The sequence below is a fragment of the Pelmatolapia mariae genome, linkage group LG9 (genome assembly GCF_036321145.2).
Source record: "Pelmatolapia mariae isolate MD_Pm_ZW linkage group LG9, Pm_UMD_F_2, whole genome shotgun sequence".
Taxonomy (NCBI): Eukaryota; Metazoa; Chordata; class Actinopteri; order Cichliformes; family Cichlidae; genus Pelmatolapia; species Pelmatolapia mariae.
In genome coordinates, this window is record NC_086235.1 from 729,567 (window position 1) to 752,385 (window position 22,819).

The following is a 22,819-nucleotide window of genomic DNA, read 5'->3' on the forward strand; positions in this document are numbered from 1 at the left end:
CGCACACAAACACACACACACACACACACACACACACACACACGCACATTATTTCCTCCAGCATCGCTCAGCATGGATGACGTGAGCTTTCAATGACAGCGTGATGGTGACGAGCACCGACTCATCAACAGGACTAACGAGGTCATGGATGACAGTGTCACCTGTATCCATGCGACGCTGTCTGTGTGGAAGCAGCTGCTCAACATTTAATAACGAATACGTTTGAAGCCAAGTGCCAACTTCCCTTTTCAGTCGCTTTGCTGTCAGCTGACCTGTCCCTGTTTCTGATTGGTCAATCATCTTAGTTAGATTAATAAACCCTTGGCTGACTTATGGCGCTGATGCCCACACAGGTGCTCGGTCTTACCTGGGATCTTGTAGAGCTTGCTAAGGATGGCACCTGAAACAGAAGAACACTCGTCAATCAGCTGCTCTAGAATCTGTGAGCACTTCCTGTTTCCTGCCTCTCAGACCCTCTTCAACTCACCATCAGTGACCATCTTATCTAGCTCAGGACTCAAGATGGCGTCCAGAGGCTCTTCCTGCATTGCCCTCTGGACACGCCCACTGCTTCCTGTTGGCTCAGAAGTCAAAGAGGCGTCATGTGCCACAGAGCTGATGTCCAGACCTGCTGAGAGAGGGGGGGGTTTAAATAAGAGAGACAAATGCACAGACAGACTGGAGGTCAGCAGGAAGCAGCAGAAGAAGAATGAGTCTGATCTCTGCAGGAGAAGAAGATGATTCAGGCCATTATATCACAGGACAGGAGGAGGAGGAGGAGAACAAACAGGAGCAGAAGAGGAAGAAAAGTTTCAGAAGGCTCCAGCAGCACAAACGTGGTCCACAGGTTGAGTTCAGGTAAAGCTAGCAGACAGCTACAACCACCTGTCAAGTCAAAGAGGCCACGCCCCTAACAAGAGAACAAGGAAATCATCTCCAGAGACAGTTTGTATGGGGCCTGACTGACTGCTGCCTCTGCTGGACGTCAGAGGAACTGCAGCCGTTTCATTTTGTAGTTTATTAAATTTATTTTGGCCAGAAACACAAAACTGAACCAAAGTGAGACTGAGGAGGAGGAGAAAGAGGAGGAGGAGGAAGGGGAGGAGGAAGGGGAGGAGAAAGAGGAGGAGGAAGGGGAGGAGAAAGAGGAGGAGGAGGAGGTCTTCCTGGGGAGTCTTACCAAATGGAGACGGGGAGCGCTCCACCTGGAACTGACCTGGAAACAAATACACACAGTTATGGTGTGAGCTCTTCTTCGTTGGTGTGGTCCCTGAGTGGGCAGAGGGTGAAGGGGCTGATGGGAGTACCTGTGTGTCCGGTGGCGAGGATGTGAGGGTCGGTGTTCAGGACGTCGGACAGATCCACGAGACCGCCCTCCGACCCGGCTGGATGGTCACACACACACAAACACGATTCACTCACGATTCAGAAGCCCGAGTAAAGGTCATGACACTTTCTGTCCGTCAACAGGAAGTGGCATCATCCTCTACCAAGCTCCTCAGCCAATGATGAGTGAGGATGAAATGCTGATAAAAACGTAAACAAAGCAGTAACTCACGCAGCACTGCCGCCTTCCTGCTGGCGCCAGAGAGGGGAGGGGCCTGAAATCCAGGAGTTGGGCCTTTCAGGTTACCTGTCGCTGCTCTTGGTTGGCTACTGGCTGCTGCTTCTGGCCCCGCCCCCCTGTCCACCTGTCTGCTCCGATCGAGAAGATCTCGACCAAAAAATGCGTCCTGGAGAGAGGAGGAATCAGCCAATCAGAGTGCAGGGATTCTCTGTGTGTGTGTGTGTGTGTGTGTGTGTGTGTGTTACCTGCAGGTAAGAGGGAAAGGTCTCCTCCAGCTTCGTTTTCTTCTTCCTGTACCTCTTCTTCGACTTCTGTGATGTCTGGTCAGTGATTGTGGGCGCCATTTCCATGGCAACATCTGCAATCAAAACACAGAGTTTGTTTTTGACATCAGCAGTGGGTGAAAGGTGGGCGTGTCCACAGGCGAGAGGCGTCTCACCTTCATCCCGGCCCGGCAGCATCTCCGTCGAATCCTTCCTGCACAGCTTGATGCGGTTTGGACCCACCCCCGCCTTGGCGCCACGCTGACGCACCATGAACCCGCCGATACCTGAGACACATACACACACACACAGACTGGTTGGCATGGAGACATGTCCGCACAGAACCCTGCTCTGACCTATCCCAGGCCCCGTTCCCTCTTCACCTGGCCTGTAGGGTTTCCGTTTCCTCTTCTTGTTGCCGTCAGCGACATCGGGCTCCTTGGTGATGTCATTGTCTTGGATGTGATCTCGTTCGGGGCTGGAGTCAGATTTCATCTCGCAGTCGAGCGGAGCTGCAGTGAAAACATCGATAGCGTCGTTTTCAGCCCGTTTAAATAAAGTTTATGACGGCGGCGCTAACGCTGAAACGATGTCATATTCACAGCCACGGCGAGCACGTTTATTCACGAGGTCACAGAACACGACGACTCCGCCCACAATCCTAAATCCAAACAAACAAGGTAACCTTGGTTACGTACACAGACTCTGAAGAGCGTCAGTACACCTGCTGACAGGAAGCTTTAGCATCATGTGACTTTAAACCACCCGACCAATAACACAGTCTATTCACAATGACAACAGGAAGTCAGACAGAATCACTTTCAAAATAAGAGCCTCTGCAAAGACTGAATGACCTCCTTTGATCTGATGCTGTAACGTCAGAGAAGAAACATGAACCTGAAGGCGGCTCAGCTGGGTCAAAGGTCAGCGGTCCAGTGAACTCGGCGTGACCTCGAGCACAACACGAACTTGCTGGTGGCTAAAACACGCTTCAGCCTGCAGAATGAATCCATGCAGGTCACACGTTCAGGTGAGAAACTCCACACCTGAGCGAGCGTAACGGTGAGCGCTAGGGATGGGTATCGAAACCCGGTTCTTGTTGAGAACCGGTTCCCACTGTTTCAATTCCTTGGAATTTACCTGGCAGGAAACATGGCGGCTCAAACGCTCAAAAGTTTGGTTATACTTTACGAGAACGGATGACAACAGGGCAACTTGCAATACTTGCAAAGTAGATATTTCATTTAAGGGAGGAAACACTACGAATATGCAAAAGCATTTGCTCACAAAACACGCGATGACCTTAAATGAATGTCGTGTTTTTAATTCCTCTCCGGACTCGTGAATCTCAACCCAGCAGCAGCGGTAACGTTTGCACGTCCTCTCCCGTTAATGCGGCAGGTAAATAATCAACTAACAGTGCATATTATGTTAGCGCGATCTGCCTTATTACAAAACCTGCCATTACTGTGCATTTAGGTGACCATGATGAGAGAGACAGAGTCTGGCTGGCTCAGATGCTGGCAGTTCTCGCTGCAGTCTGCCGGTAGCGTCTCCTTTCAGGCCAGGATAGACGAATGTCACCGAGCAGTGACTAAGTTTGTGGTCAAAGGCTTGCACCCATTTGCCACAGCAGATGCCCCCGATTTTCAGTAAGTGAATGTGTTTAATTGTAGGCAGGGACATTACTGGATATTCTTGTGTAATTGCTACAGAATAATTTATGTTATACTTTGTTATTGCTACAGAAGAATATTTATTTTATTTTACATTTACAATTTTTTCCCGGGGACCCTGTGACACCCCATTGAAGAGCCATAGGCTGTGGATCTCTTAAGATCTCACTGTTGGGTTTGTAAGGCCATGTTACTCCTAAATTTCTATCTTGTTCAAGATATAAAACAAAGTTCTAAGCTAATCGACCTTAGTGTTCTCCTTTTTTAAAAAGAATCGATAAGAGAATCGATAAGAGAATCAATAAGAGAATCGATAAAGAATCGAATCGTTAAACAGAATCGAAAATGGAATCGGAATCGTGAAAATCTTATCAATACCCATCCCTAGTGAGCGCGACTGACCTCTGCCGTGGTCCAGCTCGGCGGGCTCGGCATCCACCGGGGTCTGCAGCACGGACACGCTGTTCTGGTTGATGATCCTCAGCTTCAGTTTGGGTTTACACCTGCAGACAGGAAGCAGAGCATCACGCCCGCCCACATCGACCTGACGGCGCGGCACGAGAGGGCGGCGGCCTTACCTGCGCCACCTGCGCGGCGACGTCAGAGGTTCGACCAGAGACTGCAGGTGAGACAGGCCCGACTCGGTCAGGCAGACTCCGTCCTGAGTGTACGTCTTTGACTCTGCAAACAGACACAATTTTCACTTCATCAAACAGCTTCGCTTGGATTAAAGCGCTCAGACGGAAATGTTCTCCAGGAGCACGAACGACCGCCGTCTGACCGCTTTGATCAGAAAACACCAAACTTTCATGACCTCCTGCACGTTTGTTTGCCCATCCCAGGACCCCCAGCGTGACCCACTTCACTCATGTGTGATGAGCTGCATTTTAAGGTGCTTCAGTTTGTTTCAGATGGGAGAAAAATCAATGCTTTGGATGTTTGGAGACATGAAACAAACCAAAAACTGACATCATCACATCAGGTTCCCTCAGAGCTCTGAGACACTAACATCAATCAAAGGTTCATACGTGAGCTTTACTGCCATCCACAGGGCCGGACTGGACCCTAGGAGGGCCGCTTCTAGCCCCCAACCCATATGTTTGACACAAGAAGAAAGCGCCCACGAGGGAGGCTGTTTGGATCGCCCCCTAGTGTCTACAGAATGAATATCTGCACAGACAGGAGACCATCAGGACTACGACGCGACCCTGGATCCACCTCAGTGGTCGTTTCTTATCAGAGGACAATCTGAGCCTCCAGCGGAGGCGGGGGGGGGGGGGGCTTGGATTAGGACCACGGGCCGCTGCTTGAATACCACAGAGTGGGGCACTGACCGGGTTCCCTGATCCTGGAGACGATCTGAGCCATGAAGGGCGCCAACGACTCCGTCCTCCCTGAAACAGACACACACGTCAGCCTCAAGCTTCACAACAAGTGTGTGTGTGTGTGTGTGTGTGTGTGTGTGTGTGTGTGTGTGTGTTAGAGATGGCACGATACCACTTTTTTATGTCCGATACCAATATCATAAATTTGGATATCTGCCGATACTGATATGAATCTGATATAGTGTATAGTGTATCGGTTTTATCAATAAAACTGTTTTTTTAATATCTTGCTGCATTTTGTATAAGTTCATACTCAAGTTTAAAAAACAAACACTAAAGCTATTCTGTTATACCTGTATGCAAAAAATACACTGCAGCCAAAATATTTCATAGTTCAGCAATACTGATCAATCTAATAAACTTAAACCTGCACCATCCTCCCTATTCTGCTATTTTAAAGAGTACTTAGCAGAAATATTAAACAACCTAACTAATAGGGCTGCCAACTCCCAGCAAAAAAAAAAAAAAAAAAAAAAAAAAAATAGGGAACCACCCCCCACCCTCCACCTCGTGATGCTTAATTGATGTAATCAACTTTAATTTAATGCAGGTGTACAAAAATGCACAGAAATCAATTATTTTTCTACAATACTTAAATAGATTTAACATCTTTCTTCAATAGAATTGCAGACTGCACAGATGCTTCCCAAAGGAAAAAGTACTATAGCTTACTAGGATATATTAGACTTAATAGTTACTATTTACAGTAATGGACGTCTATACGTGATCGTGATCGTGGCTCAAGAGTTGGGAGTTCGCCTTGTAATCGGAAGGTTACCAGTTTGAGCCCCGGCTCGGACAGTCTCGGTCGTTGTGTCCTTGGGCAAGACACTTCACCCGTTGCCTACTGGTGGTGGTCAGAGGGCCCGGTGGCGCCAGTGTCCGGCAGCCTCGCCTCTGTCAGTGCGCCCCAGGGTGGCTGTGGCTACAACGTAGCTGCCATCACCAGTGTGTGAATGTGTGCGTGAATGGGTGAATGACTGGATATGTAAAGCGCTTTGGGGTCCTTAGGGACTAGAAAAGCGCTATATAAAATACAGGCCATTTACCATTTATACATTTTACATCAGATTAAAACTTTGGTTGTAAGATTCAGATAATTATTTATTAAAAGCTAGGTATTTTAAATGAGAATAAGAAAGAAAAGTATTTCTTTGTGCCCCCCAGTCAAAGTCCAGATCTAAATCCAATCCAGAATCTGTGGCAAGATCTGAAAACTGCTGTTCACAAACGCTGTCAAATCTGACTGAGCTGGAGCTGTTTTGCAAAGAAGAATGGGCAAGGATTTCAGTCTGTAGATGTGCAAAGCTGGTAGAGACATACCCTAAAAGACTGGCAGCTGGAATTGCAGCAAAAGGTGTTTCTACAAAGTATTGACTCAGGGGGCTGAATAATTACGCACACCCCACTTTGCAGTTATTTATTTGTAAAAAATGTTTGGAATCATGTATGATTTTCGTTCCACTTCTCACGTGTACACCACTTTGTATTGGTCTTTCACATGGAATTCCAATAACATTGATTCATGTTTGTGGCTGTAACGTGACAAAATGTGGAAAAGTTCAAGGGGGCCGAATACTTTTGCAAGCCACTGTATGTATGTGTGTGTGTGTGTGTGTTCACCGTAGGGGCTGCGTCCGTGCGTCCTGCACAGTGAACAGTCAAATCCTTCGTCAGCAGCGGCCTCCACGTCCTCCTCAGTGGTCAGACCCTGACACACAGCATGGACCCACCTGCGCGCACACACACACACACACACACACACACATTAGCCGATGGTGACCCCGGGCCTGACCGACGAACCCGCCGAGACCCCACACCTGAGCGGGTGTTACCTGTCGCACTGCTGGCACTGCAGGATGAGGTCGTCCTGCAGGTACGCTCGCTGGCAGACGGGACAGTGGCTCAGGCTGCAGCACGGCCCGCACAGGCTGTAGTTACTCTGCCACTCGCAGCGCAGCCCGGGGGAGGCGGAGCCACACTGCACGCACCACACACACCTGAGGAGAGAGCAACCAGCACCCGTCAGCTCTTACCTTTCGTTTTATGCGTCATGTGATTAGAGTCTGAGCTCTGACTGGCTGAGGGTTGGTGGAACCTCGTGTCCTGTCATGTGACATCAAACATGAGGAAACGCTCTCAGCCAATGTTTCTTGGTTGCTATGGTGATGTCGTCTCACTCACATGAGGAGACAGGTTTAGTCATGAGGGAGGGCTGATCAGGTGATCTGACAGACGCCTCCTTGCACACACAGCTGAGCGGCAGGCAGACCCACCATTTGCACTTCCAGGCTCCTTTAGGCACCGTGAGGAGGGGCGGGTCCAGGCAGTAGGTATGGTAACTGATATCGCAGTCGTCACATAGCAACAGTCGCCCGGGGTCGCTGGCCTCACCGCATGCTTCGCACACCGTGCACTCCAAACAGCGCCACCCTTTGGTCAGAATCACCCGAGTGATCTGCAGACAGCACACTCAAACAGTGAGCCAGGGGGCAGGAAGTAATCAGAGTAATCAGATTACAGGTAGGCGAGTACTGACCTTTACGTTGACGCAGTAAGGATGGTAACACTGTCCACACTGAGAGCACGCCAACAGCCGACCTTCAGCGCCCTGCCCGAAACTGCCACACACCACACACATGTCCTGCACACACACACACACACACACACACACACACACACACACGGGTTAACTGCTGCATGTCACATGATCACTGCTTACACACGTGATGTCACACACAGGTGAGCACACCTGTCTGAGGGTGAAGTGGTCTGACGTGGAGAACATCACCACGGTGTTGTGCATCGAGTTCTCCTCGTCCTCCTTTGCTGTGAACGCCTCCACGTATCCAGCCTAACACGCACACACACACACGCACGCACACACACACACACACACACACACACACACACACACACACACACACACACACACACACACACACACACACACACACACACACACACACACACGCACACACACACAGGTAATCAGTAATCTGTGATCACTGATCATGGACAAATCAGTGTGCAGGTGTGCTCTTACTCCCGGTGACACAGTCACGCTGTCCTGAGTCTTCAGTCGGCTTCTTCCTCTCCCTCCTCTTCCTCCGATGCCGCCTCCTCTGGACCTCCTCCTGCCCGGGAACCCGGAACCACGACCCTGAGGAGGGGAGACAGGCGGGGGGAGGAAGGAGGAGAATTAGGAGGAAATCCATGATGTCACAAAGCTGTCACCAAGGAAACACTGGTAAGCTCAATTTCAAAACTTCCAAGGAATCAGAGCTGTGCCATGAGTCCCCGAACATCCCACACTCAATTTAGTCACGCGTTACTCCTCACGGCGCCAGTATAGCCTCTGTGTTAGTCACTTGTATTTACACCCGCCGCTCACACAGTACGGCCACATTAAAATTCTGGGAAAAAGCGACACAATCGTGTGTTAAAGCAGCTGCAGCCGCCATGGCGTCCTTCTGAGGATTCACTTCCTGAGGACGTCACGGAAAACAAACATGACAGAATGATCAGACCCGCAGGCGCGTTTGATTGGAGACCTTTGCAGCCCAGCAGGGTGGAAGCACACATTCTCTCACACGCACACAGGCAGCACAGCGTGCACTCGTTTCCCACACCCACAGCAGAGACAGCGTTAGTAAGCTGCTGTTAGTCACAGCCGGTGACAGTTAGGGTGCACTTTTTACCACTCTCATGCTCCAGAGCGGGGAGTCCTGCAGGCGGGGCTTAGGGCTGTCCCACCCTCCCTCCCCCGTGGAATCCTGGGAGGACGAGAGGGGGCTGACTGCCCTGCGACTACTCCAACACGTGCCCTGAGTGAGGGGGAGGAGGAGGAGAAGAGAGGGGGAGGTGGGGACAAAATGCAGTAACATAAATGTAACGGCCACAAAATGAAAAAAGAACTCATGACCACACAATGTTACCATGGCAACCACACACACTGGGTATTGACGGCAGCCAACGCGCTGATCGAACAACCTCGACGTACACAGAACAAGCACGCTGCGATCAATGACACGTGTGTGAATGTGTGCACGTCTGTGTGCGGGGGTGTGTCAGGTGAGGATGAGGATGAAGATGAGTATGAAGCACACTGATGGTGACCTGCTTCTCATCACGCCCTTGGAGGTGCGAGCTGATGGAGGCAGGAATAAAAAGCAGCAGCTCCTGTGTCGTCTGACTGGCTACAGAACTTGACTATAACGTGTCTCAGCAGGAGGAGCTTGTTACAGACAAGAGGTGCAGGTTTGTTGAATTTCACCTCCAGCTTTTTCTTTTTAACAATCGATATGTAAACACACACACACAGGTCAAAGGTCACCAACCTGTTTCACCCGGGCTCTGCCAGGAGAGAACTTCCTCTTAGAGATGGCAGGCTTCCCCATGCCGATTTTTGGGGTGAGGGGGAGCACAGTGGTGGGAGGAGCCTGAGGTTGCACACAGAACAAAAGGAGAAGTGAAGAGGAGCAAGAGTGAGCGAGGAAGAGGAGGAGGCTGCCGCTTACCTTAGAGAGAGGTGGAGACTCTCTAGCTAGGGGGGAAGTCCTGAGAGAAGGCAAAGGTGGGGTGAGCGGTGGCGGCGTGATGGGCACTCTTGCAGGGGAGGTCTCTGGGGAGGCCTCAGTGGAGAAGGGAGACTGTCTGAGGCGGATGGAGAGGTCATCAGACAGCCGGGGGGAGCAGGGAGGAGGCCTTAGGGTGCGACCCTTCCCTCTGCGCAGGAGCGGCGATGAGGATGGTGAGGACAGGTGCAGGAGGGACGGGGGAGGCGATGATGTCATCAGCTCCATCACCTCTCTGTCTAAAGAGGGGTCCAAGTCCAGCACGAAGCTCACTGGCTCCTCCTCCATGTCTGAGTGCTCCTCAGTGATTGGCTGACTGTCTGACGGCTGAACTGTTTCAGAAAGCTCCTCCTCCTCCTGTGAAGGCTCAGCTTGTGATTGGTGCTCGTCTTCGGTGGGTTCTGTTACCAAAGCAACAGCTTCACATAGGATCTGTGACTGACCCCCATCACACTCTGATGTCATGTGACAAAGAGGTGATTGGTCCTTCAGCCCCACCGTAGGTCCAAAGTCACTGGGAAGCTTTTCCTCCTGTGGGAGGCCCTCTATAATGGTGGACTGGGAGTGACGATGGGGGGAGGCCTCCAGGGAGCCGGCTCCCACAGATGGAGGTGATGAGGGCAAAGGGAAGGACACAGGTTGCTGCGTGGGAATGGGGGAGGTGGGGCACTGAGTCTCCTGGACTCCTGCAGAGACACAAACATGGACACATTAGATACTGATGGAGGTTCAGGATCTTCCTGGTTACAGTCACAACGATGGAGCGGGCGGAGCAAGTCTGGGTAAAAGGGAAGTCACGGAAAAATGTAAACATTTCAGAGTTTGGACTGGTTATGTTTCCGTGTTTGCAAAGCAAACCTTTAGGACAGCTGGAGCTACTGGGCAGGACCTTCTGGTTTTGTTCTTCTCCTCCCTCGCTCCTCTCCACAGGCTTCTCCTCTGCTAGGCTCTCCTGTGATGTGTGTTCAGGCTGCTCCTGCTGCTGCTCCTCCTGCTGCTGCTCCTCCTCCTGCTGCTGCTCCTCCCCTGTGCTCAGTGTGTCTGGGTGAACAAAAAGAGCAGATATCCTCAGAACAGATCGTGTGTTAATCGGGAACTTTGAGTCACTCTCCCTCATACTTACCCATGGTGCCATCAGACATCCCTTCAGGTCCAGGACCTTGTTCTGGCTTCACGGGACTAGCAGGACCAGGACTTGGGCTGGTTATTGAGGGAGCAGGGTTAACTGAATCACAAGGAGGACTGGCTTCACAGTGGAACGGGCTGGCAGAAGCAGGTCTGACACCAGGCTCTGCCTGCACAGGACTCTCGGGACCGGGACCAGGCTCTGCCTGCACAGGACTCACGGGGCCTGGACTTGTGGTGATCTGTTTAAAACCTGGATCCATATGAACACCTGTAGAACTTTGACCTGGGCTGTGTAAGGGACTACGCTGAACCTGCAGAGTGTCAAAAGAGACTGTTTGAGAAGGGCTAATCTGTGAGGGGGCGGGGCATGTGGGACTAAGAGGTGCCTCACTGGGAGAGGTTGAGCTAGGCATCGCAGTGTTATCCTGAGTGGGACTAGCATGGACAGGGCTAGCAGGACTCAGACTGGCCTGAGTGTAAGTAGCATCAGTGGGGATGAGTGGGCTTTGATACAGGGGGCTTGGTGAGGCAGTGCACTGGTGGTTTTCTTTGGGGACCACTGCAGTACCAGCTGGGGACCTGCTGACTTGGTTCTGACTAGTCTGGCTGGAGCTAACAGCAGCTGAGTCGTCGGGTACAGAGGCAGCAGGACTTGTTTGTCTGATACAGTCTGCGGGTTCATCAGCACCCATATCAGGCTGAGCCCCACTGGAAAGAGCAACTGTGTCCACATCAGGACTAGTGGGGCTCAGTGATGCCTCAGTAAGGCTAGTACTACTTTCAGTGTCAGGAGCTGGACTGTGAGGTGGGCTAACACTGGCAAAAGCAGCATGTGCAGGGCTGCTATGAGTTGTGCTAGCTAATGAGGAAGTTTGTGTCTGCACTGGGCCTGAGTGAGCTACTACTACATGAGCAGGACTAGCCTGACCAGCAGGACTAACTGGGCTATGACTGGTGTGAACATCAGCTACACTAGCAGAACAGGGATATGTTTCAGCACTAACAGGACTCCTCTCTGGGCCGGTATCACTCAGTGTACAGTGTGGAGGACTTGAACTACCAGAAGCTGGTGGAGGGCTTGACGGCTGTACTGCAGCCAGGTGTGAAGTACTGAAGGAAATCTGGATATGTGGCCGACTTGACTGACCAGGTGGACTTTCTGTCTCCTGAGCATGCTCATGACCTGACAAAACAATGCCACCGGTGGCTTCTGAGTAAGCAAGGTCAGGCTGAGGACTGTCTGGCTGACTGGGACTAGGTTCTGACTGAACACCATCACTTGCTACCTCCATCTCCTCATCGCGACAGGAGACAAGGTGGATGGGTCCAGCCAGCGCTGCTGATGGGCTACTCTCCCCTGGCACAGGGCTAGGATGGCCTTCAAGACACATGGTTGGGCTTGTAGGCATCTGGTAAGCACGAGTGGGGCTGGCACAAGCTGAGCTGGCCTGGTCATGTGTGGGGCTAGCTCCTTCAACAACTTCCATGCAGAGCGATGGGGTGTTGTGAAGATTCTGATGAATTAGGCTAGCTGGGGGAGGAGCTTCCTCCATTTCACCGGCACAAGGTGAGCAAGCTAGGCTACTGTGTTTGGCTGAAGTGCTAATGTGAAAAAGGCTTTCTGGTGTCTGGAAATCTAGGACATGAGGGGGACTGGAATGATCGGGACTGAGCGTGCTACTTTCAGGGGGCGCTGTGGCCAGGCTCGAGGTGGGGTTAAGGGGAGGAGGGTTATTTTCCAGTGTTTGGCCATCAGGGCTAGAACTCTTTTGCAAAGGGCAATGTTTCAAGGAGTCAGGTTGTGTGGCATGGGTGGACTCCTGTGTGAGTGTTGAATGTGCAGCAAGTTCTAAAGTATGTAAGCTAAGCTGTGAAGACCGGAGAGCCTGAGCAGGGCTGGCAGGTTGGGACAGACTGCACCGTTTAGGTCTGAGCGGTGGTGATGATGGGCTACATGGAGCTGAGGCATATCTTGCTGCCGATGAGAGTTCCTGGTCCAGTGTAGACGTGTCCTGTGCAGCCCCATACTGCAGAGTAGGGCTGCTCAATCCAGGGCTCTCCTGGTCCAGTGTAGATTCAGTGTCCTGTGAGGGGTTCCAAGGACATGACATGCCAGCTTGCACAGGACTACAGTCCGTTTGTAGAGCACTGTGCTGAGGCTGTGAGATGACAATGTTCTCCTGACTATGTGATCCACTGAGCTGCATAGCATTGTCCTGTGCAGGACTGTGTGGTGGAAGGCTGCGCCGAGCCTCCTCTGTCCCCAGCTCCACCCTGGGAGGAGTCAGCCCTGATTTGATAGGACTGTGAGGTGAAGGGCTGTGTAGAAAATGTGCAAGGGTACAAGCCGTGGGACCACCCTGTACTGGACTCTGCTGAGATTCTGTGTCCATAAGCTGATCCTCTGTGGAATTCTGCTCTGTACTTTTCTCAAGTTCTGCCAGATTAGAGTGAGACTGTGCAGGACTCTGCTGAAGGTGTAATGGGGTCCAGCTTTTCTGGTCATCTGTGGAATCCAAGTGGGATGCTGAGTAACTTTCATGGGCCTCTGCAAGATCAGGGCAAGATGGTGAGGAGCTTATTCTACACTCTGCCACATCAGGATGGAGCTCTTCTTGATTACTATGGGATGCTGTGTGACAAGAGGGAGATGGCTCGAGTTCTATGATAGAAGGTGCAGTCAAAGGTACAACGTTTTGTTGGGGCTCCATGGGATCAGGATGGGAAATTACAGGACTCTGTGGGAGCTCCGTCACAGATGGTTGAGGACTTTGTGGGGGATGTGCAGTTAAAGGTGCCAAAGGATCAGTGTGAGATTGTGCAGGACTTGACAGGAGTTCTTTGGGAAATGGTGCATTCTGTGGGAGCTCTGTGGAATCAGTGTGAGACAGCACAAGAATGTGCTGGAGCTCTGCTGAAGGTGATGAGGAACTTTGTTCTATGGGAGATGATGGATGACCTTGTTGAAGCTCTGCATTTTCAGATGGTGCAGGACTTCGGAGTTCAAGCGTTTGTAAGGAATTTGGTTGAAGCTCCGTGGAAATAGGCTGAGGTGGGAGCTCTTTGGGAGATGGTGGAGGGTTTTGCTGGAGCTCTGTGGGAGATGGTGGAGGACTTTGCTGAAGCTCTGTGGGAGATGGTGCAGGGCTTTGCCAGAGCTCTGTGGAATCAGGGCATGATGGTGCAGGATTTTGGAGTTCTTTAAGCATTTGTAAGGAATTTGGTTGAAGCTCCATGGAAACAAGTTGAGATGGGAGCTCTTTGGGAGATGGTGGAGGGCTTTGCTGCAGCTCTGTGGAAAGAGGGTGAGATGGTGTAGGACTGTTTGGGAGTTCTTTGGGAGATGGTGCAGAAAATTGTTGGTGTTCTACAGGAGTAGGCGAGGAACTTTGTTGGAGCTCCATGGGAGATGATGCAGGACTTTGCTGGAGGTCCTTGAGAACAGGGCTAGATGGTAAAGAACTCTGCAGAGGGAGCTCTGTAAGAGCTAGTGAGGAACTTTGCTGGACTGCCACAGGATACGGGTGAGATGGTGGAGGACTTTGTTGGAGCTCTGTGGGATCAGTTTGACATTGTGAAGGGCTTTGTTCCAACTCCATGCTCCATCCACTTTGTGGGAGAACTTTGGGAGTTTCTAGGAGCTTGGCAGAAACAGGGTGACATAAAAGACTTTCTTGGAGTTCTGTGGACTTTGGGAGAATTGGTGGAGGACTCTGTTGAAGCGTGGCTTCAGGCTGAGATGATACAGAACTTTCTTGGAGCTTTGTAGAGTCAAAGAGAACTGATGGAGGACTTTGTTGGAGCTCTGCGGGTTCAGGGAGATCGGCTGGAGGACTCTTTAATCTCTCCATGGCTTCAGGATGAGACGTTACAGAACTTCCTTGGAGCTCTGTAGACTCTGGGAGAACTGATGGAGGATTCTGTTGGAGCTCTGTAGACTCTGGGAGAACTGATGGAGGATTCTGTTGGAGCTCTGTAGACTCTGGGAGAACTGATGGAGGATTCTGTTGGAGCTCTGTAGACTCTGGGAGAACTGATGGAGGATTCTGTTGGAGCTCTGTGGACTCAGGGAGAACTGATGGAGGATTCTGTTGGAGCTCTGTAGACTCTGGGAGAACTGATGGAGGATTCTGTTGGAGCTCTGTAGACTCAGGGAGAACTGATGGAGGATTCTGTTGGAGCTCTGTGGACTCAGGGAGAACTGATGGAGGATTCTGTTGGAGCTCTGTGGACTCAGGGAGAACTGATGGAGGATTCTGTTGGAGCTCTGTAGACTCTGGGAGAACTGATGGAGGATTCTGTTGGAGCTCTGTAGACTCAGGGAGAACTGATGGAGGATTCTGTTGGAGCTCTGTGGACTCAGGGAGAACTGATGGAGGATTCTGTTGGAGCTCTGTGGACTCAGGGAGAACTGATGGAGGATTCTGTTGGAGCTCTGTGGACTCAGGGAGAACTGGCGGAGAACTCTGTTGTGTCTCCATACCCTCAGAATGAGATGGTAGAGGACTCTGTTGGGGTTCACTGGACTCAGGGTGAGATGTTGTAGAACTCTGTTGGAGCCCTGTAGACTGAGGAAGAACTGACAGTGGATTATTCAGGAGCTCCTGGGAGTCGGTGTGAGATGGTGTAGGATTTTGTTGGAGCTCAATGGGATCAGGGTGAGATGACGTAAGACTTGGTGGTGATGGTGCACTGAGGGACTTTGTTGTTCTCTGTGACGGCTCCTCAGGGACGAGTTGACCAACAGGACTGGCCGGTGGAGCCTCTGTGCACGTTGAGACCGATGGCTGTGGAATGCTACTGGGTGGAGTCTGTGAGGGGCTAAGGGCGGCAGCTGATGCCAATGTGGGACTGTGTGGGTTTGGCTCCTCCTGTTGAGGTCTGCACGTGGAGCAGATGTACGCTTCGGACCCCACCTCGCCCTCCCCGGCCTGGATGATGCAGTCTGCATGGACAAACCTGCAAAACAAAATAGTTTTGTTGTTTTCTCTTCATCACTGTCAAAATAAAAGCATGTTTTAATAAAAGCTACCACCAGTGGTTTTAAAACTTTGGGACAGCCCATCAGAGAGGACCACAGAGGCCGTGCAGTGAGGGCACAAAAGTAACTTAAGTTCATATATGAGAACCACTGGATTCCTGTTTCACAATAAAAGCCATGTTGGTTCTCTTCAGTTCAGGGATTTTATTGTGAAGCAGCCTCAGTGAAACAGATGGTGCTCGTGTACCTATAGCAGCAGACACAGGTCACGCACTCCTGTGGTGTGTAGAGGTCAGGGGCGTGGCCACAGAGAAGGCAGGGCAATGCTGGGTCACACGACTCACACAGAAACAGGTGATTGGCCCACTGGCCCGATGACCTGACACCACAGCGGCGGCAGACTCTGCAGTTCTGGGGAAGATGAGGGGTGGGAGGGGTTTGTGAGGGTCATCCAAAGTTCAACACACAGCAGTGTGTGTACGTGTGTTTATCTCACCTTGCAGCTCCAGCCGGTGCTCGGCGTGTGATCCAGAGGTGGTGTGAGACAGTGTGTGTGGTAGGCTTTATCGCAGCGCTCACACACCAATAACGCAGCTTCATCGCCTCGCAGCCTGACACACAGAGAGCACAGGTGGAGGTTCACACTGAGGACACGCCCTCTTTACTCCATCTTCAAATACCTCAATAACTCTGCGTGTGTGTTACCTGCAGCTCTGACACACTCGACACTGAGGACACTGCCAGCCGGCCCGGCAGAAAGGGGAGGGGGCCACAGAGGGGTCCACGCAGCTGCCATGGTAACGGTTACCACAACAACAGCACATTAACAGTCTGCCAAGCTCACCGCCGCCAGAGCACAGAGCACAGGGTGGCGAGGACCCTGAGGAGACACGATCACGTCACATTATGACATCACAACCTCACACCTGCCTCAGTCAGGGCCTCTTACCTGCGTGTCTTGTACACAGTGTGCGCCTCTGGTTCCAGTCCAGGTGGGCTCCGGCAGCAGCAGCGCAGGGGAAGTGGTAGCACCGCCCACAGTCCATCTCCTGACAACGCAGCGAAGCTCCGAGCTGCTGGCAGAACACGCACACCTGGACAGGTGAGAGACAGATGGGGTTTAGGGAGGAAACTGTGGGGAAACCTTTGTATTCTCCTATTTTTATTTCAGTCTGACTCACAGACCCAGGAACTGAGCGCTTCAGCTGGTGCTCAGTATTCATCTACCTGAGCTACACAAGGAGGAGGGGCTACTGACCCGACCCCGTGAAAACCCACCTGTGTGCTTCCTGTGTCGATGGCTTTGTCCACGTAGAGCAGTGATTGTCCCTCGCCTCGACACACCCCCTCTGACCAAGTGGCACACTGCAGGTGAGCACAGCACTGACCTGCACACGCACACACAGAGGAGGGTTAAAACACACACACACAGAACAGGAGGCGGAAGAGGAGGAGGAGGTACCTGTGGGGTCAAACAGTGATTGGACGTTGATGTCATGAGGAAGGCCGATGGGTCCAAGCTGCTTAAGGAACTCTGAGGAAGACTCTGAAACAGCAGCACACAGTGAACAGTCAAACATCAACAACAGCGATCAGGTGGAACTGTGTCAGTGAAGGGAGAGTACTCACCACACTGTTCTGGACTGCAGCACCTGCGCGCGCGCGCGCACACACACACACACACACACACACACACACACACACAGGTCTGTGGTTAGCTCGTGACTGTGGTGTCTCTGGAAGGAGAGGGGAAAGAGGAAGTGATGTCACTTACGTGGCCGGGGCTCGGCTGCCGCGGTAGCAGTGGTCGTGGCAGTCGTTGTCTCGGTCGGAGGAGGCGCGGCGATTGAGGATGTGGAGCGGGATGTAGCCGGGCGTCGGGCCGAACACCACCAGCCGGCCCTGGCCCAGAGGAGGCTTGTCGCCGTGGTAACAGAAGGCACACTGCTTCAGCCTGGGGAGAAAAAAACGATGCGTTCAGGAGGCGAGGCGTCACCTGACAGACGACACAGACATTTATCTGCTTGTGACGGATCAGGTTCATCACAAAGTCACGATCTTGGAAATACTCCGAATCGTCTGAGTGGAGACACATTAAATCTGGAGACTTTCAAAACAAAAGCCTCCTCGGTTTGCCTGCTGAGTGCCGCTGTGGGTGTGCAGGGCGGTCCACAAGCACTCACCTTTTTTTGGTGTGTCCCAGGCTGGGGGTGGGTGAGCCCCCGGAGTCCTCCGACAGAGACCGCTGGAACAGCGGGGACAGCGAGTCCTCGTCCTCCGACCGCAGACAGGGGGACACCGGAGGACTGGAGCGGGGACTGACGGCCGGACTCTGCTCCACGGGGCCGGCCCCGTCCTCCTCTGCTTCTATGGGAACCAGGCTGCAGTCCACATCCGTAGGGGTGGGGCTGTGACTCGGACTGGGCCGGTCTTCCTCCACAGCATCAGGATCAGGAATAGGATCAAGATGATGGGATTGGGGTGGAGGGCTGGAGGGGGGTAGAAGAGGGCTAGAAGCTAGGGGCGGAGCCTCTGACTGGAGTCTGTCCTCCACCTCTCCCGCCTCCTCCTCAGCACTGGGAGCCGGCTCAGGGTCGGGGGGCCCCGGTCCTGGATCCGGGTCAGGATCAGGATCTGGACTGGGCTCGTCCTGAGCAGGTCCAGAGCTCGTTTTGGATTTTCTCCTGGAGGTGGAGCGCTGCCGCCGTGTGGTCTGAGCCTTCACCTCTGTGGACACGCACACGCACACACACACACACAGTCACAAACATATGCAGGACACAAGAGGTGCATTGTGGGTAACATAGGCACCATCACACGTTCTTAATCTCCAGCATGACACCATGTTTTACGTCACAGCGGGTGAACAGTACTGGTGGAGGTGTAGATGTCCTCGTGTGGGCGTAGCTGAACAGGTGAGGTTCAGGCTACGTCCGCACGTACGCGACGTTTTCGATCACTGAAAACGGAGATTTTTAAAAACTCTATTTTTGTGTTTACGTGTGGACGAGGAAAACAGAGATTACTCACGCAACGTCAAAAGTCTTTTTTGACGTCACGCAGCGCGCCACGCTATTGTTTACATGAGATGAATTTCTACAATGGCGGATAGAAACAAAACGTTGCTGTTAATCTGACTATCTGCAGTTTTTACACACAAACACAGTTACTGTCCCTCCGTTTACACAGACAGAGGCGTCAGAGTGAACAACACAGACGCTCTCTCAGCCCAAATCCTCACATCGGTTTTGAATACATTTAAATGTTTTAAATTAGAACGTAAGTATGCTGTGTGCATTTTGTTCAATCCTGAGTTGTGAGTCTACACCAGCTAAAATACTGTTTTTGGTTATTCACATTTGAAATGATGAAGGCACCTGAAAAGTAACACAAAATTAGCTGCCTTTGGAGAAAAACAAAACCATTTCAGAAGTCCTTCAAACCCTGTTTACTCTCTCCCTCCCAGGCTTCCAGACTTCTGATTGGCCAACATTTGTACAGGGCTAGGATTTGGCATGTTCTTGACAACATTTGACTGCGTTTTTGGCGTTTACATGTGGACAGGATTCTTTTAAAAACGGAGAATCTCAGTTTTCAAAAATAGCCGTGTACGTGTGGATGTAGCCTCCAACACAGACACTTTACATCCAGCTGCTTCTACACACCTGTCTTCTGGGGGGGCTTCTTCTCTGTGGCATCCATGCTCTCTTCATCCTCTACTTGAGCTCGTCCTCGGCTCCGCCCCCTGCGTGCACACACACACACAGAGCAGTTAGAGGTTAACACAGTGAAGGAACAGCATTAACCCTCTGGATCCTCCTCCAGCTGTGTCCCCATTGAAGCCATTGCAGCACATCTGGATCCCTTCGATGTGAGCGCCATGCCTGACTCGTGTGTTACAGCAGGAGGAGATCAGCTGCTGCGTTACATCATCACCCGATTGAAACGAGCATCACAAAAAGAAAATGTCAATGAAATCAGGAAAACAACATTTAACACCCCGACGCTGCTTTCTGACAGCTGTTTGACTCCGCCCACAGAAACAAGGACAGCGGTGGCTCCTCAGACAGCTGCCTGAAGGTCCCGATGAAACAGGAAGTGGACCGACGCACGTGTAGCCCAGCAGGTCACAGCTGAGACTCAAGACTGCTTGAACCGCAGAGGCCCGATCAGTCTGTGGCGGTGAGGGTCCTCACAAAGACAGAAATACAAACGTGTGTGTATTCTTTCTAAGCAGCTGGCTAATGAGCATCAGGAAACACCTGAATCAGGTAAACATGATGACATCACAACAGATCTGTGTGTGTGGCAGGAGGTAAAACCAGGAGCAGAGTCCAGCACGCCCCCCTGTCAGACCTCTCCTCCCTCGTTACCCAGCATGCAACTCAACTACTTCCTCTCCAACACACATACACACACCCCTGTATATTTGTCTCTGTGAGGACTCTTCCCTCCACAGACTGAATCTAAGCAGAAAACACACACACACACACACACACACAGTCAAAGTTTCAGGACCTCCAGCATCACTCCCCCTACACTGAGTGTGGATCAGGTCCAGGCTCGCCCTGCTGGAGCAGATGATTCTGGGTCCACCTCAGGCGATCTCGTTGCTAGCTTCCACACATTTCTGACCCTCTGACTAGGGCTGCACAATTAATTGTTAGAAAATCGCGATCTCAATTCATACTTATGTGCGATCTCATTTCCAAACGACAACGATTTAAAAAAAGAAAAAAGATGACGATTGTACCGCATTTTGATCCGGGACATAATCTGCATGAAAACAAGCACTCTCTCTTCCTGCTCAACAAATGACAAGGGCGGAGCCTTATACCACGTGATACAGAAGCCAGCTGGCAAAACAACGGCGAGCACGTGAGAGATGACGAGAAAGTGACAGGAGAAAATCCGTCCCGGTCAACCACCCAAACATCAATAACGGGAACCTTATACAGCGCTCCCCCATACACGAACTCCCGCAGGCACAAAGAAATTACGGAGGCTATCACTTATCACCTGACCAAAGATATGGCTCCCATCAACACTGTGCAAAACGAGGGATTTAGGAAAATGATCAACACCCTAGACAAACGCTACACAGTGCCGTCCCGCAACTATTTTTCTATTGTTGCACGACCTGCTCTACACACGCAGTGTCGAGCAACGGTGGAGACGGAATTACAAGCAGTACAACATTTTGCAGCAACGACAAAATGTGAGACATTTATTGTTTTTATGTTCAGTCTCAACTGTTACGAAGTTGATGTGCAGTTAATAAGTGCAATAAATATTTATATTGGAAAAGAAAATCGTGAGAGAATCGTGATCTCAATTCTAAGCAAAAGAAATCGTGATTCTCATTTTATGCAAAATCGTGCAGCCCTGCCTCTGACTCAGACTCCAGACCTCTGATGTGCTTCTCTGTCCTAAAATAAGGAGGCTGTTACTCAGTTGCTCTGAAGTGAAAATGGAGCGCGGTGGTTTCTAAACACAGTTAATGTCGTGCTTTTACATCATCGCCGTGCTGCAGGTGGCGTTAGCCTCGTGGGAGCACACAGAGCTGTTGCCGAGCTGCTCGGCCTTCTTACAGGTGTTTAAAGTCGACTGTGGCCTGCGCTGGTCTGCACCGTGTTGGATCAGGAACGTGAAGCTCTAAAACATCAGTGTGACCCTGCTCTGACTCCAGGATCCTCCCCTCTGACTCACCTGCTTCACTTATGCAGAAATACCAAACATGCTGCTGCTAACCTGCAGCCCACGTTGTTCAGCTGGAGGAGGCACCACAGACCAACCTGCTGCATGAACAGGTGAGCACACCTGAGCACACACTCACATCACACCCACACACTTACTTCTTTCTTGATTTGGGGGGCGGAGGGGGAGGAGGTGGTGGAGGAGGAGGCGGGGCAGCAGGTCCAGAGCGCCCGCTGCTCCCATCTTTCCGCGGTCGCCCACGGGGCCGCCTCTCAGGGGCGGGGCTAGAAGCAGCGGCTTTGGCCAGCTGAGCACTGCGGCCGGCCCGAGTGACGGGAGGGGGTGGCCCTCTGTCCCGAGGCTCCTGAGGCTGAGCCTCAGATGGCATTCTGGGTAAAGAAAGAGAGAGAGGTGAGGAACAGGGTGGAGCTGGGATTTATGCTTCCCCTTTAAACCCACACTACACATAAGCCACGCCCACAAACCCTCTGAAACCTACACCCTAACCTGACTGCAGCCCACCACCTCCTTCCTCTTCTACTGTTACTTTTGCGACAGGAAGCTGGAAGATAACAACTAAACAAGAGAAGAGAAACTGTACCGCCCCCTGGTGTTTGGGCGGTGAACTGCGGAACACAGACGCTCAGGTGTGTCACCTGTATGTGGTACAGTGTGTTCACACGTGAACGCTTCGCTCCACAGTTAAAACAAATTTCCCACGTGTGGGACTAATAAAGGTTATCTTATCTTAACCTGCTGTTTCACACCAGAACAAGTCACACCTCACAAAGTTTGCAAAGCTGATGTAAAGGACTCAAAACTTTCAGGCACGACAACGCACACGCACAGACATACACAGTTCACACACAGCCAGATGTTGGACACCTGCAGGGACTCCCCCAGGAAGAGCAGCAGCTCGGTGTGTGAGGTCACACAGAGAGGGCGCGCTGTGCATCCTCTGAGCTCAGGTGAAGTACAGACGCCACGAGGACGATTCAGCAGCTCCTAAACGCTGCGCGACAAAACTTTAGGATCAGGTGACTGCATAGTAACAGTGAGTGACGCTCAGGTGTGCCGCATTAACACACCTCAGAGGTCAAAGGTCAGACTGTTCGCAGAGCCTCCTACAGAACGAGCAGGACGTGAACAACGATGGGAGGAGCTAACCAATACCAGCACGGTGCACAGCGAGCTACAGACCCTCCCACAACCTGTCGTAAGGAAGTTCTCAAGAACCAATCAGGAACACAGAGTTTTCCATAGCGACCGGTGTCTGGGCCTCGCTAAGCTAACCCTGCAGCGCTGATGGTCACATGACTGCAAACCCTCCACACGCAGACACGCTCAGTTTAAACCTCGAGCTTGTGATTCACACGGCCCCCGCCACACGCCCTCGCCGCCACACGCCCTCGCCGCCACACTCTCCTGTCTGTTTCTCTGCCCATTAACACCTATGGCGCCATCATCGCACACGGGTGTAAGCGACCCACGTAGCGCCGCTCAGCTCACCCTAAAGTCAGAACGGCAGGTGTAAGTGGTGTTTGA

At 51.7% G+C, this 22,819-nt stretch overlaps 1 protein-coding gene across 2 annotated transcripts in view; it reads right to left on the reverse strand.

Annotated features, from left to right (window-relative positions):
• Positions 1–22,819, reverse strand: part of LOC134634052 (histone-lysine N-methyltransferase 2C-like) — a 48,176-nt gene that overhangs the window by 22,155 nt on the left and 3,202 nt on the right. For both annotated transcript variants that reach the window (XM_063483089.1, XM_063483088.1), the window contains exons 2-34: positions 21,433–21,663; positions 19,243–19,322; positions 17,761–18,304; positions 17,352–17,531; positions 17,207–17,229; positions 17,040–17,123; positions 16,856–16,965; positions 16,527–16,671; positions 16,283–16,457; positions 16,074–16,188; positions 15,825–15,988; positions 10,592–15,555; positions 10,327–10,509; positions 9,412–10,154; positions 9,232–9,333; positions 8,593–8,718; positions 7,938–8,054; positions 7,644–7,745; positions 7,431–7,535; positions 7,168–7,349; positions 6,727–6,891; positions 6,515–6,624; positions 4,841–4,900; positions 4,085–4,187; positions 3,909–4,009; positions 2,214–2,342; positions 2,007–2,117; positions 1,813–1,925; positions 1,559–1,733; positions 1,308–1,385; positions 1,181–1,216; positions 488–631; positions 368–400 (exon numbers count right to left, since the gene is read on the reverse strand). In XM_063483089.1, coding sequence (XP_063339159.1) covers positions 368–400; positions 488–631; positions 1,181–1,216; positions 1,308–1,385; positions 1,559–1,733; positions 1,813–1,925; positions 2,007–2,117; positions 2,214–2,342; positions 3,909–4,009; positions 4,085–4,187; positions 4,841–4,900; positions 6,515–6,624; positions 6,727–6,891; positions 7,168–7,349; positions 7,431–7,535; positions 7,644–7,745; positions 7,938–8,054; positions 8,593–8,718; positions 9,232–9,333; positions 9,412–10,154; positions 10,327–10,509; positions 10,592–15,555; positions 15,825–15,988; positions 16,074–16,188; positions 16,283–16,457; positions 16,527–16,671; positions 16,856–16,965; positions 17,040–17,123; positions 17,207–17,229; positions 17,352–17,531; positions 17,761–18,304; positions 19,243–19,322; positions 21,433–21,662 — 9,832 coding nt within the window. In that variant the 5' untranslated portion in view covers position 21,663. The remainder of the gene's footprint in view (positions 1–367; positions 401–487; positions 632–1,180; positions 1,217–1,307; positions 1,386–1,558; positions 1,734–1,812; positions 1,926–2,006; positions 2,118–2,213; positions 2,343–3,908; positions 4,010–4,084; positions 4,188–4,840; positions 4,901–6,514; positions 6,625–6,726; positions 6,892–7,167; positions 7,350–7,430; positions 7,536–7,643; positions 7,746–7,937; positions 8,055–8,592; positions 8,719–9,231; positions 9,334–9,411; positions 10,155–10,326; positions 10,510–10,591; positions 15,556–15,824; positions 15,989–16,073; positions 16,189–16,282; positions 16,458–16,526; positions 16,672–16,855; positions 16,966–17,039; positions 17,124–17,206; positions 17,230–17,351; positions 17,532–17,760; positions 18,305–19,242; positions 19,323–21,432; positions 21,664–22,819) is intronic.